This window comes from Ornithorhynchus anatinus, unplaced genomic scaffold, assembly GCF_004115215.2.
Source record: "Ornithorhynchus anatinus isolate Pmale09 unplaced genomic scaffold, mOrnAna1.pri.v4 scaffold_264_arrow_ctg1, whole genome shotgun sequence".
Lineage (NCBI taxonomy): Eukaryota > Metazoa > Chordata > Mammalia > Monotremata > Ornithorhynchidae > Ornithorhynchus > Ornithorhynchus anatinus.
Genome location: NW_024396743.1, coordinates 313,744 through 327,378, shown reverse-complemented (window position 1 = coordinate 327,378; position 13,635 = coordinate 313,744). Strand labels below are relative to the sequence as shown.

The following is a 13,635-nucleotide window of genomic DNA, read 5'->3' as shown; positions in this document are numbered from 1 at the left end:
GAGTGGCAGTTTGGAAACAGCTTTGTTGTTTTTTTTTTTAAACTCTGGTTTGGGGGCTTAAAACTTGGCTATCAGAGCTGTCAGGGTCCGCTCGTCTTCATTAGGGGCACAATTCTCCAACTGACCTATTTTAAACCATCAAGTTATGAGCATTTCTGGACTGGCTAAAGCAGATTTCGGGCCCCAGACGGTCTCAGAAATTGCCTTCTCTGAAAGGCCGGGAATGAAACACACTGAAGACTGCAGGACAGTCGCCCACTGCAGTCCACAAGAACCTTGGAAAATCAGCGTCCCACTTGCCTCTCTGTGTGGGAACCAGCCAGTGTGACTTAGAAAAGGCCCGGTGCCTCTCCGTGTGGGAACCGGCCAGTGTATGTTAGGAAAGGCCCGGTGGACAGGGATCGGGCACCTAGGGCCCTGCAGGCTAATGCAGAAGGAAACTCGTCGCTTGGGAGTGAGCTTCTCTTCAAGAGTTCCCTGTACGCTGGAAATAGAACAGCGCTCCATGCACAAAGCAGCTTTCTTTTTCTGCAGGCCCTCGGAGGCCGGGGGCGGCGGGGGGCTGGGGGACAGAGGCAGGATTGCGTTGACTGAATTCAATCAGCACTACTTAATGAGTCTGGAATTTAGTAAGCACTTACTACCTGTCAAACACTGTGCTAAATGCTGGAGCAGGTGCAAGATAATCAGATAGGAGGCAGTCCCCGTCCCGCCTGGGGATCGCTGTCTTAGAGGGAGGAGAGCAGGGATAATAATAATAACTGTGATATTTGTTAAGTGCTATGTGCCAGGCACTGTCCCAAGCGCTGGGGTAGATACAAGGTGACTGGGTTGGACACAGTCCCTGTCCCACATGGGACTCACAGTCTAATCTCCATTTTACAGATGAGGTAACTGGCACAGAGAAGTGAAGTGACTTGCCCAAGGTCACAAAGCAGGCAAGCGGCAGAGCCGGGATTAGAACCCAGGTCCTTCTGACTCCCAGGCCCAGGTTCTATCCACCAGGCCACACTTCTTCCCTAAATTATACAGAGGAGGAAAATGATGCCCAGATGGGTGAAGGATCTGTCTGAGGTCACGCAGCAGGCCAGGGCCTCAGCTAGGACTAGAACTAGGTCTCCTGACTCAGCTCTGTGGTCCTTCCTATAGGCCTTCCTTGCTATTTTCAAGATCTTTATGACCCCCTAAATGCCCTGTCTGCAGTCAGCCCAAGTTTTGGTTTTTGTGAGGACTGAAGGAATAGAGCCGCAAGCTGGGAAAATGGACTGGGGTGAATGGGTGCCTGTCCCCCCTGAGGCGTGGTGTATTGTAGGAATTCCCCTGCTCCCAGGTGATGAGCCTGGAGCATTCTGGTGTGGACAAGCCAGCTGGGCAGAGCCTGTGTTATCCAAAGGCAGATGATGCTCTATGGACAGAGAATTCCCCCAGGTAGGGCAGAACTGGCTAGTCAGTCTTGAACAGGCCAGCCCCAGTGGGGCCCCAGAGCTATAGTCCCCTTCCAAACCGAGGGACTCTATCCTCACGCCTGCTGAAAAGTGGGTTCCACTGAGTGTCCCCTGAAAGTCCGAGACCCTGCCCTGCAAAGGAGCACAGAGAGAGTCAGTGGATTCCTGCCAAATTGATGCCCAACGGGTGAACCACAGGCTCGAGGTGATTGCCTTCACCTCCGCACCTCCAGGCACCTTCTGGTCCCTCCCTCCCACAGGGGCACCTCTCAAACTCTCACCCGTACCAACACCTTCTGATGTCCCCACCCTCACTGACGCTACCCGGCATCCCGCACCCACACCGGCACCTCCCAGTATCTCCCCCCGCACCGGCACCTCCCGCTATCCCCCGCCCACACCGGGAGCTCCCAGCCCCACTGTCCCCTCCTGTCCACCCCAGCACCGCCGGCCCCTCCTGGCATCACCCAGACACCCAGCAGTTTAAGGAGAACGGTAAAAGGAGGACGGAATTGAAGATAAACTTAACACCTAGGTAATGCCAATGCCACACTGGTCTTGGCTAATCCAGCCGACCCAGTGTCTTAGTGCTGGAGGGCAACAGCTTCTCATTGATGACCCCAACCAAACTCTCCTGCCAAAGCGCCCCAGGGACCGGCGTCGGGGAGGTGGGGCCGATGAATTGGGGTGACCCAACTCCCGGTCTGCCCAAGGCTGCGGACGGTCCCTGTGCTCCTCTGACTGCCTGTACCGCGGGCCCCCGAATCTTCTTCCCTTTTTGACCTTACCGGGCCTGGGTAAAGCCCCCGCTTTAATACGGGGGGGCCGGAGACTCAGTTCTGTGGCTCCTTGGACCCGACCCGAGTAAAGCTAAGCTTCCTCCTTCAGTCTAACGCTTCTGTCGCCAGAATGGGCACGAAGGAGCTTTCAGAAAAAAGCCGAACGACCGTGGGAGAAGCAGAGAGCTCCCGGCACTGCCTCCTGGGGACCGTGGTGGAGCCAGTGCTGGAGACTGCAGAAGGGAGGGAGACTGAAAGCCTGTTAGGATAAGAGCAGGGGAGTGCCCGAGCCTTGGCTCCATGTCACCAGACACATCGCAAGGAACAGCACAAACACATACACCACACGGACGGGGACACACACACCACACAACTGAGACAATTCATAGTTAACCAGCAAATTCCAACGTCTACTCAGCTTCATTTGGCGGTTCCTAAGGCGACTTGAGTTTCTATTGCCAGTCTCTTAGCTGAACAAGGTCCATGAGTTTTGCAAACACTGGAAGCACCCACACCAAGTACACCGTGGGAGCCAACTCATTCTTGTCTCTCTTGCTCACACCCTCCCTCCTTCCCGGAATTCCTTCCCCTTTGCATCCGGCAGACCACAGCTCTCCCCGTCTTCAAAGATAGGGCCCTGAAGCTCATCTACAAGATAATCGTGTCGGGCCCAGTCCCCGCCCCACCTGGAGCTGCGACAGAGGGAGGGGAAGAGGTAGCCGGCCATCACTAGGATGGGAGGGAGCGGAGCTCCGGTCCGGGCCGTGTCAGAGGGGAAGAAGATTCACCTTCAGGAGGGGCTCCGAGGAAACGGTTGCCAGCAAACCCAGATGTGCACCAGTTTGCCCCTAAAGCCTCTACCCAGTAGCTGTTCAGCAACCACCAAGACAGTGGATAATCAGAGACTGGAAGATACCGGAAGATTGCTTCTGAAACAGGAAGCTACAATCCCCTTCCAGACCGAGGGACTCTTTATCCTCACGCCGGCTGAAAAGTGGGTTCCAGGGTCCCATCTGCCCCATTGCACTGCCCCTGAAAGTCCAAGGCCCTGCACCAGCCAGGAATACACAGAGAGTCAGTGGATTCCCACCAAATATGGCCACTGACACCCAACAGGTGAACCTCAGCCTTGAGGATACTCAGAGACCGGAAGAATCCTTCCAAAGCAGGAAGAGCAGCGATTAGCCAGAATGCTTGGCTTGCCGTGAGCTTCACCACCTCACCGGGCACCGGCATGTCGGGAGGCTGCTGGGGTCCCGGGCTCTCAGGCGCCCCTAGCACCCGTCAAGACCGAGGTTGCCGGGCGTGGGCCGGATGAAGGCGGTCCGTCAGAACTGCGGGAAGAGCCGGACCTGTGACACCTGTGCCTCGGCAGGGCAGGCCTAGCTCTGGGCCACTGTTGGAGTCAAAGGAAGAGGCTGCGGTGGAGATGATGGGCGGGCAGGGTGGTGGCTCCCCGGGGAGGTAGGCGTGAGCGTGCTGGGCAGACCCGCCCCGCAGCAGGGATGGAGAACAGTTCCTCCCACATTGGACTCTGGAAGGTACCCAGGCCCCCAGCCGACTCTCTGACCGGAGAACAGCCCTCGGTTCCAACAGAAAACCCGTGGAGGCCACGGAGGCACCAGGGATGTCGAAAGCGGCCGCGGCTGAGAGGCCAACGGGCAGGTGGAATCCGGAGGACAGAAGGGCAGGACTGCAGGCGGGGCCTTGAAGGGCTCAGGTCCCCAGGCCAGTTCCTTCCCACCGGCTCCCTCCGTCGCAACCGCATCTGACATTCCTCTCTACCCCGCTGGCTGGAGGGGTGAGGGGGGAAGAGTTCAGGCAGGGACTGCTGGGAAGGCGGAGTCCAGAAGAGCCCCGACCACTGGTTTGCGGTGAGCAATCAATAAATACCATGGATTGATTGACCGATCGACTCCAGCTAGCAGGCCCTGCTCCAACTCCTCCACCTGGCCCTCTCCCCACTGCTGCTGCCACCCCACCTCCCCGTGCAGGCCAATCGGAGGCTGCAGAGGGGCGGCAGTTAGCCCGGAGTGGCACCGGCCCAGCGTGGTGAGAGGAAGAAAAGCTTCGCCACCCTAGACCACAGCCTTGGTGATGGGTTGGAAAAGACGCTAGGCTCGGGAACCTCCTAAACAGGCAATCGCTTCGAAACGCCGAGCGGCGGATGGGACCGCGATCGGCCGGAGGGTGCGGGGGGGAAGGGAACGGGGGAGTCGGCAGGAAGTTACACCCTCCCTGACAAACACACGTGGAAAAGGTCACTAACGTGCCATCCGGGTCGGTCGACGAGGTGCCATCCAGCAAACCCCTCTCTTCTTTCACCGTGATGATTCTCACGTCTTCCGTGACAGCACAGGAAGGGCCTTTAGACAGCGGGTTCTCGTTGTCATAGCTGTATACGGAAGGGAGAAAAGGAAGTAAATAAGCCGAATGCCAACGAGGACTTATGCCTCTGAAGATTTCCCATCTGAGAAGGAGCCCAGAGCCGCGCTGTACCGGGTGACTGCTGGGTGCGGGGGTGCTGTATCAGGTACCTGCCGGCTGTGGGTCTGGATGGGGTGCAAGCCACTGGATGGGGTGCAAACCACTGTACGGGGCGCTTCCTAGGTGCCGGGCCCCGTCCTAGGGGGCCTGCAGTCAGCTGTATCACATGTTCCCTACAGGACAGCTCCTGTGCCCTTCCCGCGGACCCTCTTTGGCTCCCCACACTGTCATCCTGGAGCTTCCATCCCTTCCTGGCTTGCATCATCTCAGCAGGAGAGAGAAAAGCAGCCCCAGGGGGCCTCCAGAAACCCTTGGGAAAACTTAGCGGCTCCCCTGGGGGCCGCCCTACCTGGGGCTGGGACTTGGACTCCGAGCCTCAAGGAGCCTGAAATTCTGCTCCTCTAGCCAGCCACAGCACAGCACTGACCTTGGTCAGCACTCTGTGTATGTTCCCGTGTCTATTAGGTTGTTGGATTACTTTGTTTCATTTTTCCTTATGGGCCTGTACAAGCCCCCTCAACCCTCCCAATAGTCTTTGATCGTGATCCCCTTGAGGGCCAAGAACTGTGTCTAATTTCCACCCGGATGTTCTTTGCCGGTGTTCTGTACGCCCTGCACTCAGGAGGTGCGTGATTAATAGACGAAAGCTCGTTGTGGCAAGGGAATGTGTCTGTTTATTGTTATATCGTAGCCTCCCGAGTGCTTAGTTTAAGGCTCTGCACACAAAAGCGCTCAGTAAATTCGACTGTCTGACAGACTACTACTGGGTGCGAGCCGCTGTACTGAACACCTACTGGCTGCAGGCTGCTGTCCTGGGTGCCGGCTGGGCGCCGGGGTAGTTGGGGGGAACAGAGAAGCGGCGTGGCTCAGTGGAAAGAGCACGGGCTTGGGAGTCAGAGGTCGTGGGTTCTAATCTCCGGTCCGCCACCTGTCAGCTGTGTGACTTTGGGCAAGTCACTTCACTTCTCAGTGCCTCAGTGACCTCATCTGTAAAAGGTGGGTGAAGACTGTGAGCCTCACGGGGCACAACCTGATTACCCTCTATCTACCCCAGCACTTAGAACAGCGCTCGGCACATAGTAAGCGCTGAACAAACACCAACATTATTATTATTATTAAGTAAAAGACGCATCCCCTACTTTGTTAAGTGGGAAGAAAGAAAGCAGAGGCCCTCTTTACCTCCCAGTGACGATGTGAAAAGGAGCGAATGGGAAAGATGTCGTTATGCTTAACGCAGTGTACCGCAACACAGGAGGCACTCACTCCATTCTGTCCCTACTAACGAGGCCCCCGGAACTCCTCTCCTCCAAAATGAAGCAGGGAGACGTGGCTCAGTGGAAGGAGCCCGGGCTTGGGAGTCAGAGGTCATGGGTTCGGATCGCGACTCTGCCACTTGTCAACTGTGTGACTGTAGGCAAGTCACTTCACTTCTCTGTGCCTCAGTTACCTCATCTGTAAAATGGGGAGGAAGGCTGTGAGCCTCAGGTGGGATGTCTCTACCCCGGCGCTTAGAACAGTGCTCTGCACATAGTAAGCGCTGTCTCTCTCTCTCTCTCTCCCTCTCCCTCCCTTCCCTCCTCCCGTGTATTTTAGCTGCAGACCACTGGCAGGGTTTCTGGACACCGACCAAGCGAAAGCGGCCTCGGGGCCAAACTCTTGGGTCAGACACAATCCGCGTCGCACGATGTCACTCACGTCCCGTCGGCGGCTATGAGAGAGGCGTCCTCTTTCACCGAGATCCTCCGCGGCCGGGCCGGGCCGGGCCGGGCAGACCCCGCGGGCAGCGGGTCGCAGCTGTCGTACCTAGGGGTCGAAGACACCGGTCCGTTAAGTGAGGAACAACGGGTGGGTCCGGGGGGGGCCCCGAGGCTCCCCGGTCCGGCAGACCCGGGGCCACTCACAAGTCCAGCAGGAAGCCCGCGACGTCGGCATCGTTCCTGAAATCCAGCTTCTCCTTGAGGGTCAGCCACCGATCGATGTGGGTGCCCACGTAGATCCGCGTCTTCCCCCGCTTCCGATCGAGGCTCTGCTTCCTCTTCTTCTTCTCCAGGCACGACAGCACCGGGGGCCTCCCGCACCTCTTGCCGGGCGGAGACATCGCCTGCCCACCCCGCGGGGGCAAAGGTCACACACCTCCGGGCCGCTCGACGCCCGCCGGGCTCCGCCTCCCCCGCCCCCCGATGCCAACCGATGCCACCCCCGCGGGCCCGGGGCGGCTCCCGCCCCCCTCACGACCCCCCGGGGCCAGGACCAACCCCTCTTTTCCAGGGGCGCCGGCCGAGCGGCCCTGCCCACCTCGCCCGCGCCGGACCATTTCACTTTTCCCACCGCCCCGGGAGTAGCGACCCGGCCGGACCCCCCCCCCCCGCCCCCGGAGGGGCAGCGGGAGGCACCGTCCCGCCCTCGCCGGGGTCGCGCATCCTCCGCCGTTGCTCGGGGAGACGGGGGCCCGCGGGGGGCCGGAGCGCCGCCTCGGAGCTGCGGGATGACAGCCCCGCCCGGGGCCCCGGGGGGGTGGGGGGAGAAGGGCCAGCGCTCCCCGCCCTCCCCCCAAACCCACCGGGGACCGGGACCCTCCCCCCCCCCAAAAAAATCCTGGCCCCAAGGGCTCCCCCCGCCGGCCGCCCCGGGGAACGGCCCCGCTCGCCGCCGGTCCCGGTCCCGGCCCCGGCGCACCCCCAACGGGCGGGGGGTGGGGGGGGGCTGGAGGACTCCGGGGCCCCTGCTCTCAACTTACTTTCCCGGGGGAGCGGCTCCGGCTCCCGAGATCCCTCCCCCCGCCCCCCCGGGGCCCCTCCCCCCCCTCGGCCCCCCACCCCGCCGCTAGCCGTTCCAGGGGCGTGCGCGCCCCCGCCAGCCCCTGCGTGCGCCCCGGCCGCTAGGCGTGCGCGCCCCCGCGGCCGGCGGAGGGGAGGGGGGGAGGAGGAGGGATCCCGGGCGCGCGCCCGCGCTGCGGCCTCCAGACGTAAACACAGAGCACGTGACTGGACTCACGTGGCCGGGGCGGGGCGGGGCGGGCAACGCCGCTGCGACCACCGGAGGGAGACGCCGGGGAGGAGGCTCCGGGCCCGCGGGGTTCCGTCCCCGCCTTCCCTTCGGCCATCCGCTAGCCCTGGCGGCCAGCAAAAAATGAGATTTTTTTTTTCTTTCTCTCCGAGCTGCATGGAGGAGGAGAGGGAGGGATGGGACGCCCGCTCCCCAGAGGTAGTGCCCTCCCCTCCGCATATGCCTTTACCCAGGTGCGGTGCCCTTTCCAGACTCGCTCTCTACCCCCAGATGTGTTTCCCTTCCTAGATGTGGGGCTTTCTCCCCAGGTCCAGGACATCATTCATTCAATAGTATTTATTGAGCGCTTACTCTGTGCAGAGCACTGTACTAAGCGCTTGGAATGGACAAATCGGTAACAGATAGAGACTGTCCCTGCCCTTTGACGGGCTTCCAGTCTAATCGGGGGAGACGGACAGACAAGAACAATGGCAATTGGTTGAGGCGATGCTCTCGGGCCCGCTCATTGCTGCTTCTTCTGCCTTTCCGCCTGGTCGGGCAAAACAGCGCGGAGACAAGGGGGCCACTCTGCGCAGGCCTCCGAGTTCCCCTGGGGGCTGTTTTCTTGATGATTCGGTGGCCCCCGTGCTCCCTGTCCTTTGCGATTCTCACTGAGTGTGGAGGAGGCGTGAGGGGGATTTCGATGGGGAGGGGGTGTGGCTCGGGGAGCCGCCCATCGGGAATGGGTGCGGTTTTAGCAAGGGTGGGGGAGACGGCAAACACCTCTAAAGAACTCTTCTCTCTTTTTACCTAAACTTTGGAGAGGATGGGTGCCCTTCTGATTGAAAATTTCTCAAACCGAGTGTTCCCTAAAATGTCCCCAACACCATCTCGGCAAACAATCGTATTCCTTGTTGGACCCTCTCCAGGGTTCTTTGTCCTGACCCGTCGGCAACGAACCCCGAGGGAACCCTGGTCGCCGAGCTCCGCAGGCTCAGACTCGCCGTCCTGTGGGGATTTAAACCGCCTAGCGGAGATACAGATTCCCTACAGTTGAAGCTCAGTTCTGTTTCCACCTGATTTACCTACAAATGATGATGATAATAATAATAATGCTGGCCTTTGTTAAGCGCTTACTGGGTGCAAAGAACTATTCTAAGCGCTGAGAATAACTGGACCTTCTAGAACTTGGAACAGCTTCCTTCGGCTTTAGTCGCTGTTCTTTTGATAAGTACAACAAATGAAATCAGACATAATCTAATTGTGCAACTATAGGCAAAGCGTCCTGATGCACGGAAGTGAGAGTCAGAACCCCCGACTGCTTAGCCACTGGCTTTAACTTCTCTGGGCCTCACCTTCCTCATCTGTAAGATAGGAATGATGGCTCTTGCATTAATGTATTAGTTTGCAGGCCCGCTGTGAGACAGACTCACAGACAAACCAGACTCACAGACAAACCAGATTATTGTATAGTTCACTCAGCGCTTACTTTATGTAGAGCACTGTACTAAACGCTTGAGAGTACACTACAACAATAAACAGATTCCCTGCCAGACAGTCTAAAGGGGCGGAGACAGACCGTAGCATAAATAAGTTACAGATATGTGCCTAAATTCTATGGGGTTGGGAGATGGGGAAGAACAAAGGGAGCAAGTCAGGTCGAAGGAGAGCTAACTATTGGACCTCTCGCCGGCGGCTCTGCAGGTTCGACTCCATCTTTCTCTCCTTGGAGGACCGTGAGCTTGGCACCCGAAAAGGAGGTGCAGCCGCTTTTATTGAGGCGAAAACCCCAGCTGGGACCTGGTACGAGTCGGTACCCCCGTTTCCTCCGCCCTCTTTTGAAAACTCCGGTCTCAATGACCGGTCCGGGCCCTGGAGCGACTCTTCCCGATATTCCCTGCGCCTATTTGCATATTTCTCTCTTTTACCGTGGATCAGATCTTTGCTCAAAAGATACAGTTCAGTCCGGCTTTTGGAAACTGAAATAAGAGGAAGAATTCAGTAAAATCTCTTGGGAACAAGATGCGTAGTTAAAGCAAGAATATAACAATAACTCTAAGTTAAAGGTAATGTCTATAGTGGAGCTTTATATATTGGCGGTGCGGAACTTGCGTTTGTGCTCGCTTCGGCAGCACATATACTAAAATTGGAACGATACAGAGAAGATTAGCATGGCCCCTGCGCAAGGATGACACGCAAATTCGTGAAGCGTTCCATATTTTTAGGCATCTCAGTAATCCCCTGGAGGACTAGTCTTTCGATTCATTTTAAACACGTAATTTATTAACCTAATAATTAATGCTATTTATTAAGCTATTTGTGCCAAAGCTGAAGACTGGGGCTAATAAAAACGGAACAAATCAGGCCCACTCCCAATCTAGGTGGGGATAGGCAGATCAAGACTAAAGTACACGATAGTTGTGGGAATTATACTACTTGTTAAGCGCTTACAATGTGCCACAAATTAATCAGGTTGTATACAGTCCCTGACTCACATGGGGTTCCCAGTCTAAGTAGTAGTTGTAGTAATTGTATTAAACTAAGCATTTACTGTCTGCTGAGCATGGATTATTCCTTCATTCAATCGCATTTATTGAGCGCCTACTGTGTGCAGAGCACTGTACTAAGCGCTTGGATTACTAAACGGGAGAGACAGACAACAAAACAAAACAAGTAGTCAGACATCTGTCTCAGGGAACTAGTGGAAGTGATAATCGAATGCTCAATCACGTAAATATGAGGACTAATGGGGCCTGGTGGGCTAATGGGATCCGGGCTGCTGGGGATGAATCGGAGAATTTTGGTAAAGCAGGGGCAAAAGTGGGGCGGGATCCTGCGGGTTGCAAAAAACGTGAAAAATATGGAACGCTTCACGAATTTGCGTGTCATCCTTGCGCAGGGGCCATGCTAATCTTCTCTGTATCGTTCCAATTTTAGTATATGTGCTGCCGAAGCGAGCACGAATGCTAGACCTTTCGCGGCTCTATATAGAGCTCGCCGAAAGCTCTTCCCTTTTGGTTAGGGTGATTTCACATTTTGTGCCCTAGAAATTCTCACTGCTCCAGGTAGTCTTCGCCGAAATCTTTTCTCATTGCTGCCCGGAACTGGGCCGAGCCGGGCTAGGCCGTGGAAGATTTGGGCCACAGAAAGAGGTTTTAGTATGCAAATGAGCGTGGGGCATTGTGGGAGAGGTCGGAGCCCACGGGGAGAACTCTGTGTGTGTGTGTGTGTGTGTGTGTGTGTGTCTGCGTCTGTGTGTTTCGGGCCTAAAGGGGCCCAGCAAGAAGCCCAGGCCCGACATCGGCAAGGGATGGCCGGGACGGTTGGAAAACCCTCGAGGTTCCGCCGCCAAACGGGCCGAGCAGCGGCCCCATCCGGCCCCAGCCCTGCCAGGTCAGTTTCCCGCAGTGTCATTCCGGTTCCCAAGCCAGGAGACGCTGCCTTAAATTTAGGGGGATTTGGGAAGTGCGTCCAGTTAGCTCTCTCTTGGCTTGGTTGTGCATCGTAGAAAACTGTTTTTTATTAGAGGTTAGAGTCCTGTTTCCAGAGACTTCCTTCAGAAGCGGGGAGGGTACCACTGTTACTACTAACTGTGGTATTTATCAAGAGTTACCCCGCGCCAAACACTATCAAAATTTGAATCAGATAATAATAATAATAATAATAATAAGGAAGTGTGTACAGTTAGCCCTCTCTTGGCTTGGTTGTGAATCGTAGAAAACTGTTTCTATTAGACGTTAGAGTCCTGTTTTCAGAGACTTCTTTCAGAAGCGGGGAGGTTACCACCATTACTGCTAACCGTGGTATTTATTAAGAGTTATCCTGCGCCAAACGCTATCAAACTTTGAATCAGATAATAATAATAATAATGACATTTGTTAAGCGCTTACTATGTGCAAAGCACTGTTCTAAGCGCTGGGGTAGTACAAGGTAATTAGGGTGTCTCACGTAGGGCTCACAGACTCCATCCCCATTTTACAGATGAGGGAACTGAGGCCCAGAGAAGTAAAGTGATTTGCCCAAAGTCACACAACTGACAAGTGGCAGAAGCGGGATTAGCACCCATGCCCTCTGTCTCCCAACCCCAAACTCTTTCCGCTAAACCACGCTGCTTCTCCAACAGTCTCAGTTTCACGTAAACCTCTCAATCTAAGAGGAACGGAGAGCAGGGATTTTATCTCCATTTTGAGAGCAGGGATTTTATCTCCATTTTATCGATGAGGAAACAAGCATAGAGAAGTGACATACCCGAATTCACACATCAGGCAGGTGACAGAGCCGAATTTAGAACCCAGATTGGCATACACATCTACACCTTAAATTGGGCTGGGGCCTTTTCTGCTGGGTATATGTATGGAGTCTGGGTCCTTTCTTCCTCTAAATTGAAACAAAATCACCTTCCCAGGGAAACTCTTCAGAGGCCTGGTTTGCAGAAGCAGTAGCCATAGTATTTATCACCTGCTTTCTTTGTGCAAAGCACTATACTGTGGGCTGGGAAAGAGTCCCTGGGTGAGAATTAGACACAGTCCCTGGCCGTCAAAATCTAAAAATAAAGTGGATGAGAGGGTGGGCTACAGACACATCAAGAAGGATGAAATTATAAGACACAAAGACAATGTGAAAGACAAGGACAGGAGATTTATGATGAGGGTTGGGAATGTACTGATGTCTACAAAGGGCTTGAACCCCTGCAGCCCAGGCCACGACCTCCCACCCCCCCCAGATACCCTGCCCAGTGGTTTAACTGGGAGCTGCCTATGTTGGAGACGACCCAAACTTGAGTGGTGGAAGTGTGGTCAAGTGGATGAGTATAGGAGCGGGAGCCAAGAGACTTACATTCTAGCCTCAGCTTTGCCCCGGCCTGCCTTTTGACTTGGGGGCAAGTCACTTGACTCTTGGCCTCAGTGTCCTCATTTGTAAAATAGAGATAAGATCCCTGCTCTCCTTTTCTCTCAAATTGGGAACCCCCATAGGACAGGGATCTTGTCAGATGGGATGATCTTGGCACATAATAATTGCTTAATAAATACCACCATCATAAGACAATTCTGTGAGTTAGATCTTAAAGTTGTGATGCCTGTGAAGGAAAGGGAAGAAAAAACCTGATCACTGGGATGGAGCAGACAGAGAGTGGTTCCAGTAACACAAACAGGGTGTGCAGCTAGGTGACCGTAGGGACCCACGACAGAGAGAAAAACGCCAACAGCCCAAAAGTGATTTCATTGCCACCCGGCTTGGGCATTAGCGAGTGAAAGAAAAGGAAAGGGTTTTTCTTAATTAGGAAAGGAACTTGATTTGTCAGATGTGAATTCTTAAAAGGGATAAATGAGTCTGACTGAGGAGTCTATTTCAAGACCCAAAGAAGAGAGAAATGACAAGTCAGCTCCTCCAAGGAGCTGGCAGGCTTTCTCCCATCCACTTGGTTCAGGGCAGTGAGCTGATTATCCCCCATCACCCCAACCGTGCTCTGGTGCTCTGACTTGCGGGAACAACAGCAGAGAGCCAGGCTGGGACGTTCTGCCTCCGGGGAATGCCGGGCCCTTTATACCGTGCTGCCTTGTCTGGGGTTTGCCCACTGCTCCAGGAACTTGTTGGCTCGGGCCAAGGGTGTTTGAGGAGGAGGAAATCTTCCTTTGAAAATACTGATTCCTTCCTGATGTCATGCCTCCTTCAGGAAGCCTTCCCTGATCAATCTCTATCTTCCGCCCTAGCTCCCCCCATTACGATTTCAGGACACCTGCATCACCGAGGCACGTGGGCCTCACCCCCCAGCTCCAGAACACTGATGTTGTCTGTATCATTATACTTTATTGCTTCCTCCTACTTGTATTCATTTTAGCTAATTTGTGAGCTCCGTAAAGGGCAGGAATCAGGTTTCCTTATTCTACTGCACTCTCCCAAGCACTTACCTTGTGCAACATCCTCAACTAAACTCTTGG

The 13,635-nt window shown here is 55.3% G+C and overlaps 1 protein-coding gene and 2 non-coding genes across 3 annotated transcripts in view; 1 reads left to right on the top strand and 2 right to left on the bottom strand.

Moving 5' to 3' along the window:
- The window catches only part of FOXK2 (forkhead box K2), a 43,240-nt gene extending 35,735 nt beyond the window's left edge, over positions 1-7,505 (bottom strand). The window contains exons 1-4 of the mRNA XM_029056778.1: positions 7,449-7,505; positions 6,613-6,812; positions 6,407-6,514; positions 4,494-4,619 (exon numbers count right to left, since the gene is read on the bottom strand). Of these exons, the coding sequence (XP_028912611.1) occupies positions 4,494-4,619; positions 6,407-6,514; positions 6,613-6,809 (431 nt within the window). The 5' untranslated portion in view covers positions 6,810-6,812; positions 7,449-7,505. The remainder of the gene's footprint in view (positions 1-4,493; positions 4,620-6,406; positions 6,515-6,612; positions 6,813-7,448) is intronic.
- Positions 7,506-9,812: 2,307 nt separating this feature from the next.
- Positions 9,813-9,919, top strand: LOC114808854. The gene has a single exon (XR_003756618.1). It is a non-coding gene; the product is annotated as a U6 spliceosomal RNA (small nuclear RNA).
- Positions 9,920-10,550: 631 nt separating this feature from the next.
- On the bottom strand, positions 10,551-10,657 carry LOC114808857. The gene has a single exon (XR_003756621.1). It is a non-coding gene; the product is annotated as a U6 spliceosomal RNA (small nuclear RNA).
- Positions 10,658-13,635: the final 2,978 nt, after the last annotated feature.